Genomic DNA, 13,450 nt, shown 5'->3' on the forward strand with positions numbered 1-13,450 from the left:
TCTAATCTAAATGATTGCATTCCTGTTGATGAATCAGAGTGTAGTGTTTACATGAATGCTAAAAAAGTGATCGGGTTGATGAGCGTGTTTATATGTCACAAGCTTCTGATCGGGTTTAATCTCTTGACATGCGCACACTGCACGAATATCGAGTTTCCCGCTGTTGTTGCACACTAACTATCCTCCTTTTCTATGTTTGAAAGAAGCAGACTTAATATTTATCTATTTCGAGTCCAAATTATGCGCCGACCAGCACTGAACCGTTGAGGCGTATCTATCACGCAGCAAAGCCCCTTCCCGTGCCCAAAACTGAGGCGAGGACTGTCCTGCTCCACTTCACAGACGACGAGTGCTAAGAGAATTTCAGAATGAGGGGACACTCATTTATTCAACAGGAAGAACAGCTTGTTCAGGGCCTCACACGTCATTACGCTATTTCTACGGCATTGCACATGCTCTCAATCGGATTACAAAAGGAATGAACCACCCCTTACAATACAAATTAAATTTGAATCAGATCTGGCCAGTTCATCCTGATTGACCTGGTTACTCAGATACTTTATTTCGATTGTGCTACTGGTCCGATTACAGTCGTATTATTGGGGTCCATGTAAACGCAGCTGGTGATTGGTGTGGAACATGCAGTAGATGTGTCTGACGTTCTGACCGGTGGTAGCGTCTCTCCAGTCCTGCTCGCTCACGTCTCTGTACTGGATGCTGTATGTGGAGATGGGGCTCAGGTTATCGGTGCCGTGACTCCAGGTCACCCTCGCACTGCTGGCCGTCACCTCGTCCACACGCACTCCACCGGGAGGACCTGGGGGACCTGAGGAGGAGAGGGCCCGTGACACACACGTCTCCTGAGGAGATCTCAACAATCTCTCAAACATCTCAAGAAGAACTCACGGTTTTCTCATCGAATGAGCTTCCACAGCTCCAGACTCTTACTGGATGACCACTACCGACTCATATGGGTGTTTTTATTTTACTTCACTAAGTTTTAGCCATTTAGCACGAGCTGCACAATGTTTTGATGCTGACCAAACACTGTTGTCGTGCAAATGAACGGCCGTAACACATTAAAGTTTTCTGTTTTCTGTGAGAAGGGTGTCATGTAAGTTAATATCTAATGATCTTTGCAACAGAAGTGAATCAATCAAAACTAACTTTATCTGGACAATAACTTTATTCTAGATCTGCTGTAAAGCCTGAACACTCTCTGTTACTGTAATCTCCTGTTATCACTGTAACTATATATATATATTGTTAAAAGCGCTGTATAAATGAAGGAGACTTTACTTGACTAATATATCATCCAGTAAGAGAGTCCCAGCGGCCTGGCGCATTCACTGGTTTTCTGTTGCTCGATGTGTGCAGTAAAGCATTCTGGGATACGGGAAACATCAGGTTTATCCCCTCTCACCTCGGACCACCAGCTCTGCGGCGGCCGTGACGTTGTCCACCGGCGTCTGAGCCGTACAGGCGTATCGCCCCGCGTGTCTCAGCTGAGCGTTACTGATCAGCAGCTCTGAGCTCGACGCCCCGGCCTGACCCGCCTGATTCACATCCTGACCAACAACAATGTTTGATAAATACACAAGACCGTAACCATAAAGTGAATAAAGAGTCACCACAACTGTAACGACAAAGAGGAACGATATCACTGGAATCAGTCTCAGAATGATTTTGTCAAGCTGATGAACAGTAAGAACATTGACAGCCAATCAGAATCCAAGCAGCTTAAATAACTTGAGCATTTAAAGCGACAGACGACAAAAATGCAGCGCTAATAATAAACAGAACATTTTCATGCGTTGGTGTGAACGCTAATATAGTTATCATCATAGTTATTGTTACAGCTATCGTTACAGCGTTATAGTTACCCTTACAGTATCATCGTTACAGTTAACGCTACAGTTATCATCATAGTTAACTGTTACAGTTACACTAATCACAATTACAGTTATCATCGTTATAATGTTACAGTTATCATCATAGTTAACTGTTACAGTTACACTAATCACAGTTACAGTATCATCGTTACAGTTAACGCTACAGTTATCATCATAGTTAACTGTTACAGTTACACTAATCACAATTACAGTTATCATCGTTATAATGTTACAGTTATCATCATAGTTAACTGTTACAGTTACACTAATCACAGTTACAGTATCATCGTTACAGTTAACGCTACAGTTATCATCATAGTTAACTGTTACAGTTACACTAATCATAGTTACAGTTAACGCTACAGTTATCATCATAGTTAACAGTTAGTTACACTAATCACAGTTACCGTAACAGTTATCCTAATTATAGTTATCGTTACAGTTATTGTTATATTGAACTATAGAGTTATTGTTATAGTTATTGCTTCAGTACTACAGTATTTATAGTTATCGTTATAGCTATTGTTACAGTTCTCACAGTTCTTGTAATAGTTATCATAGTTTTTATTACAGTTATCATTACACTTATTGTTATAGTCGACACTGTTATAGTCATCATTTTAGTAACGGTTACGGTTTTTAATATAGTTACAGTTATGGTTCTCGGAGTGAACAGGCCTTAAGGTCTGCTATTAAACTAAATCAATAAATATTAAATGCTTGTTATCAGTATTAAACAGGCTGAAGTTCACCATCTTGTGCTCGTAATGCTCTCTGTCTCGGTCGAAGTCGATCACGTGCTCGTCGAGGGACCAGATGAAGGTGAGGTCAAGGGTCGGGTCATGTGACGCCGCACACTCCATCCTGGCGCTCTGGCCCGCGCTGATGTCAGCGTTCGACGGGGCCAGAGTGATCTTAGTGGCGTCTGAGGAGAGAGAGAGAGATCAACTGATCTGAGCACAGACGACTCACAGCGACGGACAGTAGATTCGACAGGAGGCGAGTCGAATGGCTCTTGTGTATTGATCACGTCAGCTGTAGAGGTGCAGTTGTGTATGTGTGGCAAGAGTGAACCAGTTACAAACGTCTCTGTTGACTTGAGAAAGCCTTGTCAGAAAGATTGAAGGCCATTAAGTCACACACACACACACACACACACACACACACACACACACACACACACACACACACACACACACACACACACACACACACACACACACACACACACACACATACACACACAGAGGTTGCTAAAGTGTTGCTATGTGGTTGCTATGGTGAACAGGGCGTGTGTGTTGTGTTTCCATGTCGTACCCGTGACTAACAGCGATCCGGTGCTGTTCGCTCGGCCTCGGTCGTTCTCCGCGAAGCACGTGTATCTGCCCTCGTCTGATTTAGTGACGTTGAGCAGCTCTAAACTCCCGTCCGGCCAGATGAACACCCTGCAGGAGGAAGGAAAGGCAAATGCAGAGAGTTTCAGAGCAGCTTTACAGAGATAACAGGACAATAATGGAACAAAGTTTGTTTCTAGAAGAGAATAGCGTCTCAGTCCAGCTTAAGTAAGCTCAGTGATGGTTCATATCTGTTGTAAAAAGTTATTATTTAGTTAATTTATATATATACAGTACCAGTCAAAAGTTTGGAAACATTACTATTTTTAATGTTTTTGAAAGAAGTCTCTTATGCTCATCAAGCCTGCAGTAAAAAAAAAAAACCCAGTAATATTATGAAATATTATTACAATTTAAAATAATAGTTCTCTTTTTTAATATATTTTAAAATGTAATTTATTTTTGTGATGCAAAGCTGAATTTTCATCAGCAAGTACTCCAGTCTTTGGTGTCTTATGATCCTTCAGAAATCACTCTAATATGATGATTTGATGCTCAGTTATTATCAATGATGGAAACAGTTGTGCTGTTTAATATATTTTGTTGGAATACTTTTTTCAGGATTCATTGATGAGTAAAACGTTAACAGCATTTATTCATAAAAACAGCATTTATTCAAAATAAAATCATTTCTAACAATATAAATCGTTACCATCACCTTTTATCAATTTAACGCATCCTTGTTGAATTAAAGTACTAATTTCTTAAAAAAAAAAAAAAGAGTTATTGTTCCCAAACTTTTGAACGGTAGTGTGTATTGTTACAAAAGATTTCTATTCTAAATAAATACAGTTCTTTTTAACTTTTTATTCATCAAATAATCCTGAAAAAAGTATCTCAGGTTATAAAAAATATATTAAGCAGCACAACTGTTTCCAACATTGATCATAAATCATCATATTAGAATGATTTCTGAAGGATCATAAGACACCAAAGACTGGAGTACTTGCTGATGAAGATTCAGCTTTGCATCACAAAAATAAATAACATTTTATAGTATATTAAAAAAGAGAACCATTATTTTAAATTGTAATAATATTTCATAATATTGAGGGTTTTTTTTTTTTACTGTAGGCTAGATGAGCATAAGAGACTTCTTTCAAAAACATTAAAAATAGTAATGTTTCCAAACTTTTGACTGGTACTGTATATCCGCTCTGGAGAAACCAGTGATGTCATCGTCAGCTCAGCTCAGCTCAGTTCTCATATAATAGTGTCAGTGCAGGAGAGCAATAATATTGATGGATATTAAATGTCCTCAACTGAGCAAGCCAGGGGCGACAGTGAAGGAACCAGAACCCCATCAGTGAGTGGAGAACCCAGACTCAGCCTCAGTTCTAGGGAATAATATTAATTTTTTCCAGAAAACTTCTTGCACAAAATAAATTCAAGCACTTTCAAGGACCTGAGTCCAAGGTTATTTTCGTAAACTGAAACCAAGACTGAAACTATTGGTCTGTGTGAACCAGCCCTAAGAAGCAGACACGTCTAGAGCTTATGCTAATACAGCTGTACCCTAACTCCAGGTGAGATCACCATCTCATGAGGACTAGCCTAACTTCCACTCTACAAATGTACGTGTGTTTCTGGGCTCTAGACATGCAATGTGGTTTTTCCGTTTTCTGCTGAGTGTGGGATCTTGTCTGATGTGTGTGGTAGGCCTAAACCATTATTTTATTTGTATTATTAAGAGGTTTTCACAAGAGTTAACTGTAAACTGCAAACATTAAACTTTGCTGAAATGAAATGTCTTTAACTGGAAGTGTTCTGTTAACTCTGCTAAACTATAATTACTCAAACTGAAACTAAATATATAAAAACTAAATAGAAATGTGTTCACAAAAATAAAACTAAACTAAAACTAATAAAACCATTAATGAAACTAAATTTGAAAATGATATTAAAATAAAAACTGTAAACCTGTAATAACCTTGCCTGTATAATCTATGTTTATTTTTAAAAACTTTCCAGGGCCTTGACATTTTCTTTTCAGATTCCCAAGCTGTCGAGGATTCCCAGGCCCCGTGAGTGAGGTGCGTGACCTCTGACCTGCTGGAGTTGTGCAGGAGCTCGGTCCCCTTGCTCCAGGAGATGCTGGGTCTCGGAGCCGCTCTGGGTCTGCAGTCGAACACCACGCGCCCGTTCCTGGCCCCCAAGAGTTTAGCCTTCACCGGGTTCCACTCGAACGACGGAGCGCCGGCTGGGGAAACAACACGACACACACACAGTCAGTGGAGCAACGTTAGAGCCCTACAGCTCCCGATGACCTCTGACCCGCTCCACCAATCAGAGCTGAGCTCACCGAACACGCGGAGCTCGGCGTTGGCGTAGATCACGCCGTGACGGTTCTCAGCGATACACTGATACATGCCCGAGTCCTCAAACGCCAGGTCCGTGAAGCGCAGCTCGTGGCTCTTAGCGTACTGACGGAGAGAAGAACAGACCCATCCGTCAACACTCAACGCTCTCATTAATAACATCAACATCACCATCATATTCATATTGCTCATCACCAGCCTCTGAGAAGCAGCTCTTAAAACTGTAAAATTACATTATAATAAACATAAATAGTTTTCAATTAAGAATTTAGAAAAAAATTACAAATAATTTGCACTGTGTATATATATATAAACAATTTAATAATTGAATTGATTAGATAAAAACATAAGTTCAGTAATTTCACTTAAATGGCAATGAAAATTACTTATTAATTGTCATTTAAGTGAAATTACTGAACTTAAATATACAAGCTTGATAAAAATGATCATTCTAGAAGAAAATTTCAGAACTCTTCATATATAAACAAAAATGAATAACTGATGTTGCACAAATCCATTATTTAATGTTAATTAATTCTAATAAGTAAATAAATAAAGTATTTCATTATTTATTAATTTATAAAACAATAATACATGTCATGAAATTAAAATAAAATATTAAAAGTTAATATAAATACTGTGAAGACACTGATAATCTGGCATTATTATTCCGTCAGAAGTCATGTTAGATTAGCATTGCTAACACACTTCAGGTGTCTGTACGAGCACCATCTGCTGTGTGTTATGTAACCAGGAGCATGATGGGAAGGCCTCGCTCCAGACGGGAACACAGCCAGCCTTCGACCTCCACACACACACACACACACACTCGTTCACTACACTGGTTCACAAACGCACTTTAGTGATCTGGACGCTTTCTGACATCTTTACTGACAGCAAACTGGGGAGATCCCGACTCCTGAAGCTCTGAGAGCAGAGGACGACGGCGGGAAGGGTTATTCATGTGTTAAACACTGATGCAGGATCAGTCACTCGTTTGCCAAAAGCACGACAGCTCCTGCTCACAATGATCCGAGTTTAAATGCCAGACCAACAGAGCGTTCTACAGTCAGTCCGTGCGCTAGAGCTTCATCAGATCTGCTGTAATAAAGCCATACCATTCGCCCGTTCTTCAGGAAGTGCACATGGGGTTTGGGTTTCCCGCTGGACACACAGGACATGATGTAATCGCCTCCGATGTCCCTCTCCGAGCTGCGGATCTTCTCCACCCATTCAGGAGCTCCTGAGACACACGCGTGCACACACACACACACACACACACACACACACAAACACACACAGGATCATTTGTTATGCTTTTTGTGTGTTATTCAGAGTGTTGGGGAAAGTTACTTTGAAAAGTAATGCATTACAATATTACATTACTCCCCAAAAAAGTAACTAATTACTACAGTAGAGTACAGTAGAGTACAGTAGAGAGAGCACAGTAGAGGTAGAGTACAGTAGAGGTAGAGTACAGTAGAGGTAGAGTACAGTAGAGAGAGTACAGTAGAGGTAGAGTACAGTAGAGAGAGCACAGTAGAGTACAGTAGAGGTAGAGTACAGTAGAGGTAGAGTACAGTAGAGGTAGAGTACAGTAGAGAGAGCACAGTAGAGGTAGAGTACAGTAGAGGTAGAGTACAGTAGAGGTAGAGTACAGTAGAGAGAGTACAGTAGAGGTAGAGTACAGTAGAGAGAGCACAGTAGAGTACAGTAGAGGTAGAGTACAGTAGAGGTAGAGTACAGTAGAGGTAGAGTACAGTAGAGTAGAGTACAGTAGAGGTAGAGTACAGTAGAGGTAGAGTACAGTAGAGGTAAAGTGCAGTAGAGTACAGTAGAGGTAGAGTACAGTAGAGTACAGTATAGGTGGAGTACAGTAGAGGTAGAGTACAGTAGAGGTAGAGTACAGTAGAGTACAGTAGAGGTAAAGTGCAGTAGAGTACAGTAGAGGTAAAGTGCAGTAGAGTACAGTAGAGTACAGTAGAGGTAGAGTACAGTAGAGAGAGCACAGTAGAGGTAGAGTACAGTAGAGGTAGAGTTCAGTGGAGTTCAGTAGAGTTCAGTGGAGTACAGTAGAGGTAGAGTACAGTAGAGAGAGCACAGTAGAGGTAGAGTACAGTAGAGGTAGAGTACAGTAGAGGTAGAGTACAGTAGAGAGAGTACAGTAGAGGTAGAGTACAGTAGAGAGAGCACAGTAGAGTACAGTAGAGGTAGAGTACAGTAGAGGTAGAGTACAGTAGAGTAGAGTACAGTAAAGGTAGAGTACAGTGGAGGTAGAGTACAGTAGAGTAGAGTACAGTAGAGAGAGTACAGTAGAGAGAGCACAGTAGAGTACAGTAGAGGTAGAGTACAGTAGAGGTAGAGTACAGTAGAGTAGAGTACAGTAGAGGTAGAGTACAGTAGAGGTAGAGTACAGTGGAGGTAGAGTACAGTAGAGGTAAAGTGCAGTAGAGTACAGTAGAGGTAGAGTACAGTAGAGTACAGTATAGGTGGAGTACAGTAGAGGTAGAGTACAGTAGAGGTAGAGTACAGTAGAGTACAGTAGAGGTAAAGTGCAGTAGAGTACAGTAGAGGTAAAGTGCAGTAGAGTACAGTAGAGTACAGTAGAGGTAGAGTACAGTAGAGAGAGCACAGTAGAGGTAGAGTACAGTAGAGGTAGAGTTCAGTGGAGTTCAGTAGAGTTCAGTGGAGTACAGTAGAGGTAGAGTACAGTAGAGAGAGCACAGTAGAGGTAGAGTACAGTAGAGAGAGCACAGTAGAGTACAGTAGAGTACAGTAGAGGTAGAGTACAGTAGAGTACAGTAGAGGTAGAGTACAGTAGAGAGAGCACAGTAGAGGTAGAGTACAGTAGAGGTAAAGTGCAGTAGAGTACAGTAGAGGTAAAGTGCAGTAGAGTACAGTAGAGGTAGAGTACAGTAGAGGTAGAGTACAGTAGAGTAGAGTACAGTAGAGAGAGCACAGTAGAGTACAGTAGAGGTAGAGTACAGTAGAGAGAGCACAGTAGAGGTAGAGTACAGTAGAGGTAGAGTACAGTAGAGGTAAAGTGCAGTAGAGTACAGTAGAGGTAAAGTGTAGTAGAGTACAGTAGAGGTAGAGTACAGTAGAGTACAGTATAGGTGGAGTACAGTAGAGGTAGAGTACAGTAGAGGTAGAGTACAGTAGAGTACAGTAGAGGTAGAGTACAGTATAGATGGAGTACAGTAGAGGTAGAGTACAGTAGAGGTAGAGTACAGTAGAGTACAGTAGAGGTAGAGTACAGTAGAGGTAAAGTGCAGTAGAGGTAAAGTGCAGTAGAGTACAGTAGAGGTAAAGTGCAGTAGAGTACAGTAGAGGTAAAGTGCAGTAGAGTACAGTAGAGTTAAAGTGCAGTCGAGTACAGTAGAGTACAGTAGAGGTAGAGTACAGTAGAGAGAGCACAGTAGAGGTAGAGTACAGTAGAGGTAGAGTACAGTAGAGGTAAAGTGCAGTAGAGTACAGTAGAGGTAGAGTACAGTAGAGCACAGTACAGTAGATGTAGAGTACAGCAGAGGTAGAGTACAGTAGAGTACAGTAGAGGTGGAGTACAGTAGAGGTAAAGTGCAGTAGAGTACAGTAGAGGTGGAGTACAGTAGAGGTAAAGTGCAGTAGAGTACAGTAGAGGTAGAGTACAGTAGAGTACAGTAGAGGTAGAGTACAGTAGAGCACAGTACAGTAGATGTAGAGTACAGCAGAGGTAGAGTACAGTAGAGTACAGTAGAGGTGGAGTACAGTAGAGGTAAAGTGCAGTAGAGTACAGTAGAGGTAGAGTACAGTAGAGTACAGTAGAGGTAGAGTACAGTAGAGCACAGTACAGTAGATGTAGAGTACAGCAGAGGTAGAGTACAGTAGAGTACAGTAGAGGTGGAGTACAGTAGAGTACAGTAGATGGGTCATGTGACTCACCCTCCACGTGCAGGTGTGTTCTGTGCCAGTCTTTGCCTTTGGAGTTGTTGGCCTCACACTTGTACAGACCCTCATCCTCATACTGTATATCGTAGAGATGGAGGAGTGCTCCCGCCATACTGATGTCATGACGATGGGCCGGCAGCTCGCCATCCACCTTCCTCCAGTGGATCTGAGGGATGGGGCTGAACACACACACACACACACACACACACACACACACACACACACACACACACACACACACACACACACATTTGGTCTTGCTGGAATAGATCTGCTACGCTGCTGCTGCTGCAGTGCAAGAACCGAGACCTGCTACTGCCAGTACATTCACAGACAGTGCTATGATCATGTAGGACGTGTGTAACATGCAGCATGTAGCAGATCTACACAGGTGTGTGTAACATGTAAAGCAGCATGTAGCAGATCTACACAGGTGTGTGTAACATGTAAAGCAGCATGTAGCAGATCTACACAGGTGTGTGTAACGTGCAGCACGTAGCAGATCTACACAGGTGGAGCTGGGGAAGGGGGAGGGTTTCTGAAAGTCATGCAGCAGCAACCAATCAGCTGTGCTAAGCAGATAACGACATGATTGCTACCAATCAGTGAAAGACCTATCAGCCGACAGCATTCAGAGCTTCATGCCAGAACTACGTAACTGTGTCAGTCAGCTATAGATGAAGAAACGGCTGAAGAGGATGAAGACCTGCAGGACGTTTATCATAACTCTCTGAACGTTAGAAACATCCAGTTTTCTAAAGGTTTTAAAAATGCTTCTTCATGGTAATGTGAACATAAAGGGAAAACTGCATTTCATCATTCTTCAATCATTATGGGAACGTTACATTTGAATGTTCTCTGAACGTTCTGAAACAAGGAGTTACATTTACAAAGATGTTAGACGAATATCCAACTAAACATTGATGAAAAAACGTTTCATGAATGACGTATAAATGTTAAAGGCCAGATCATTTGGAAAAAACTTTCTATTAATGTTACTAGAAGAACGTTTGTCTGTAACGTTGAGAGAACCTTGCCAGAACGTTCCCTGTTAGCTGTGGATTCAGTATGCAAATATTACAGTGATGTCACGATTGAATGTTCAGCATTTAAAATAACATCAGTGTCGCTCAGTGGGAGACTTTCCCCATTTGAACTTTAAGAAGTTTATAAAGAGCACATCTAATGCTGAAAAGATGAAAAATGATGATGAAAATGTAATATTTGCAGAAAATTGCGCTGAATAATAAATCGTTTGAGGGAAATGATTGAAGCGGTGCTTTTGCAAACAGCAGAAATCTTGTGGTTGGCGTTTTTTCTTACTTTCCCAGCGCGAAGCACTCGAGCGTGACGTTCTGCCCCGCCAGCGCGAAGACGTCAGGAGATTTGACTTTGATGTCAGCGGGATATTTCCTCACAGAACCTGAAGGAGAGCAGATACGAGACTCTCAGTAGAGCTCCTGATCTGAGACTCAGAACACACTCATGATGTTGTAGTCATGGACGGCTGTAATGGTCACGGTCACTAGCTGGAGTGCCCTTGAGAGCCACCAGAGGGCGCTCCACACCAGACTATTGTCATTCCCTCACAAACTACATTTCCCAAGACTCACTTCCCCCGACTCAGCCTGTTTAAACCATGAACACTCATTCATTCCCGGCGAAGTCTTGTTTAGTGTCGCACTGCAATTCCAAGCATTCTCCTAATTTTCGATCTTCTGTCCGGTTTTCTTGGTTTCCTCTGTTTTTGCCTGTGCCCTTTGACCCTGTTAGGGTTTGGACTGATTACTTGGTTTATGACCTTTGCCTGTTTTCGACAGGATTGTGGATTACCCTTTCAATAAAACTGCATTTGGATCCTCAACCTTCGTGTCTCGGAGCAGTCTGTGACAGTAATATCACACACACACACAAATGAACTTACAGACGTTCACCAGCTGATTTATTTTGTATTGCAAGTTTCCTTAAATGTTATGTTTAAATAGTAATTAATAATAATTATGCACTACTTTGCATGCATTTCCAGAAAATATATCTGAACACTGGATAAAGCCAGGTTCAAAATTCCTGTTTGATTTTGTTGACATATTAGAGTTAAAGGTTTTTATAGAGGGGATTTTGGATTTCTCTCGTTATCACTCCATAAATCAAAGAAATACTATCAACAAATGGAAAAAAATACATTTTCACCATGTTTTTAGGAATAAAATGTTATATAAATCAAGGAAAATGATATATGAACAAACCCCACAGTAAAAACCTTCAGAATATAGATATTAATAAAGCTGTAAATTTTGAGGTATGTAAGTGCTGCTGAAGTGGAGAAAAACTGATTTTATGAAAACAACCTTTAAAGATATTAATTAAAATCTACAGACGCAAATATAATATATATATATATATATGTATAAAACAAAAGTTGTTTGTACTGAGACATACTGTAAAGTGCAGAGCTCAAACTTTCTCTCCAGTTCTAAACCACATGTACTGAAACTGAACAGCAGAAAGGACTGATTTCAGCCACTGAGTGATCAGAAACTCTGAACAAACACGCGTGTGAAAGCTTGAGCTGCTCATCTGCTCATATTATGACAGATATGATTTCTGTAGGCAGATTATTTGAGCGTGAACAGACCTAAAATAAGACCCAGCTCACTTCAGAAACCACAGACGGTGAGGTTTCTTTCTTCTGTCAGTTTGAACACTATCGAGTTTCTGCATCAGAAGATCTAACATCCTCTGCATGAGCAAATCATGTAGGAATAGCATTAGTGAAGACAGAGATATTTGTTCCCAGCATGCACTGGGAGACTCACGCTCGGCCACGGGCACCAGTGGGATGAACTTGCTGAAGACGCTCTTGGCGATGGACGGGCTGGAGACGAAGCAGGAGTAGTTCCCGCTGTCCGGCGCGAGCACCGTGGAGATGTACAGGTTCCCGGTGGACTGAGACACGAACCGACGCTTGTCCTGAGGAATGAAGTCCGGAAACTCGTTCAGAATCCAGCGGAAGGACAGGTCCTCTGCAGAGACAGGAAGTGACATCACACGCGTGTTACTGATGTGTCCGTCAAACGCAGACCGAAACTAATCTTTTCTGTATCTCCAATTCTAGAAGGATGTAAACGGATGAAGATAAAAACGTGTGTGTGAGGAAACAGAAAGATCTGTAAACTTCAGTTTGATGTTAAATGTCTCTGTATGAAAGTACAAAAAGGTTGCTATGGTAACTCTCTAAATTTCTGGCAATATATATGGATTAACCCCCCCCCACACACACACTTTTTTATTTTTATAATTGTTATTATGATGTTGTTTACGATATGCTGCTTGGTCTTATTGTTAAGGTGTTAAACAACGATAATATGTTAATGCCTGTTTGTTATTTGAAATGATTTAATAAAGTAAAAAAAAAAAAAGAGAGAGAAAAAGTTGCTATGGTAACCTGGGAAGTGTGGGGGCGGGGCACACAGAAGCACCGCCCCCTGCCCCTCCCTCACAGAGACCGCCTCCCTCTCGTCAGTGGAGAACATGTCCAAGTCTGAAACAACACAACAGAGTCTAATGAACTCCACACATCACTGTCACACACACTGCACACAACACACACTTCTGAGTCACAGAACACACACTTCTGAGGGTTCAGCAGAACGAGCACAAGAGCAGAAATTAATATCTGTCAAGCGCTGAACAATAACGGCTGTGTGTGAGATTGTGTGTGAGGGAGAGAGTGTGTGTGTGTGTGTGTGTGTGTGTGTGTGTGTGTGTGTGTGTGTGAGAGTATATGTGAGAGAGTGTGTGTGTGTGTGTGTGTGTGTGTATGTGTGTGTGTGTGTGTGTGTGTGTGTGTGTGTGTGTGTGTGAGAGAGTGTGCGTGTGTGTGTGTGTGTGTGTGTGTGTGTGTGAGAGAGAGAGTGTG

At 41.4% G+C, this 13,450-nt stretch overlaps 1 protein-coding gene across 5 annotated transcripts in view; it reads right to left on the bottom strand.

Annotated features, from left to right (window-relative positions):
* Positions 1–13,450, bottom strand: part of cntn1a (contactin 1a) — a 62,599-nt gene that overhangs the window by 16,430 nt on the left and 32,719 nt on the right. For 4 of the 5 annotated variants that reach the window (XM_081355915.1, XM_081355919.1, XM_081355917.1 and 1 more), the window contains exons 6-16: positions 12,977–13,072; positions 12,348–12,554; positions 10,855–10,954; positions 9,526–9,710; positions 6,723–6,847; positions 5,589–5,709; positions 5,336–5,486; positions 3,210–3,337; positions 2,645–2,817; positions 1,424–1,568; positions 668–826 (exon numbers count right to left, since the gene is read on the bottom strand). In XM_081355915.1, coding sequence (XP_081212041.1) covers positions 668–826; positions 1,424–1,568; positions 2,645–2,817; positions 3,210–3,337; positions 5,336–5,486; positions 5,589–5,709; positions 6,723–6,847; positions 9,526–9,710; positions 10,855–10,954; positions 12,348–12,554; positions 12,977–13,072 — 1,590 coding nt within the window. The remainder of the gene's footprint in view (positions 1–667; positions 827–1,423; positions 1,569–2,644; positions 2,818–3,209; positions 3,338–5,335; positions 5,487–5,588; positions 5,710–6,722; positions 6,848–9,525; positions 9,711–10,854; positions 10,955–12,347; positions 12,555–12,976; positions 13,073–13,450) is intronic. The other variant, XM_081355918.1, reaches the window with a different exon arrangement.

This window comes from Scardinius erythrophthalmus (assembly GCF_964197995.2).
Source record: "Scardinius erythrophthalmus genome assembly, chromosome: 24".
NCBI classification, from domain to species: domain Eukaryota; kingdom Metazoa; phylum Chordata; class Actinopteri; order Cypriniformes; family Leuciscidae; genus Scardinius; species Scardinius erythrophthalmus.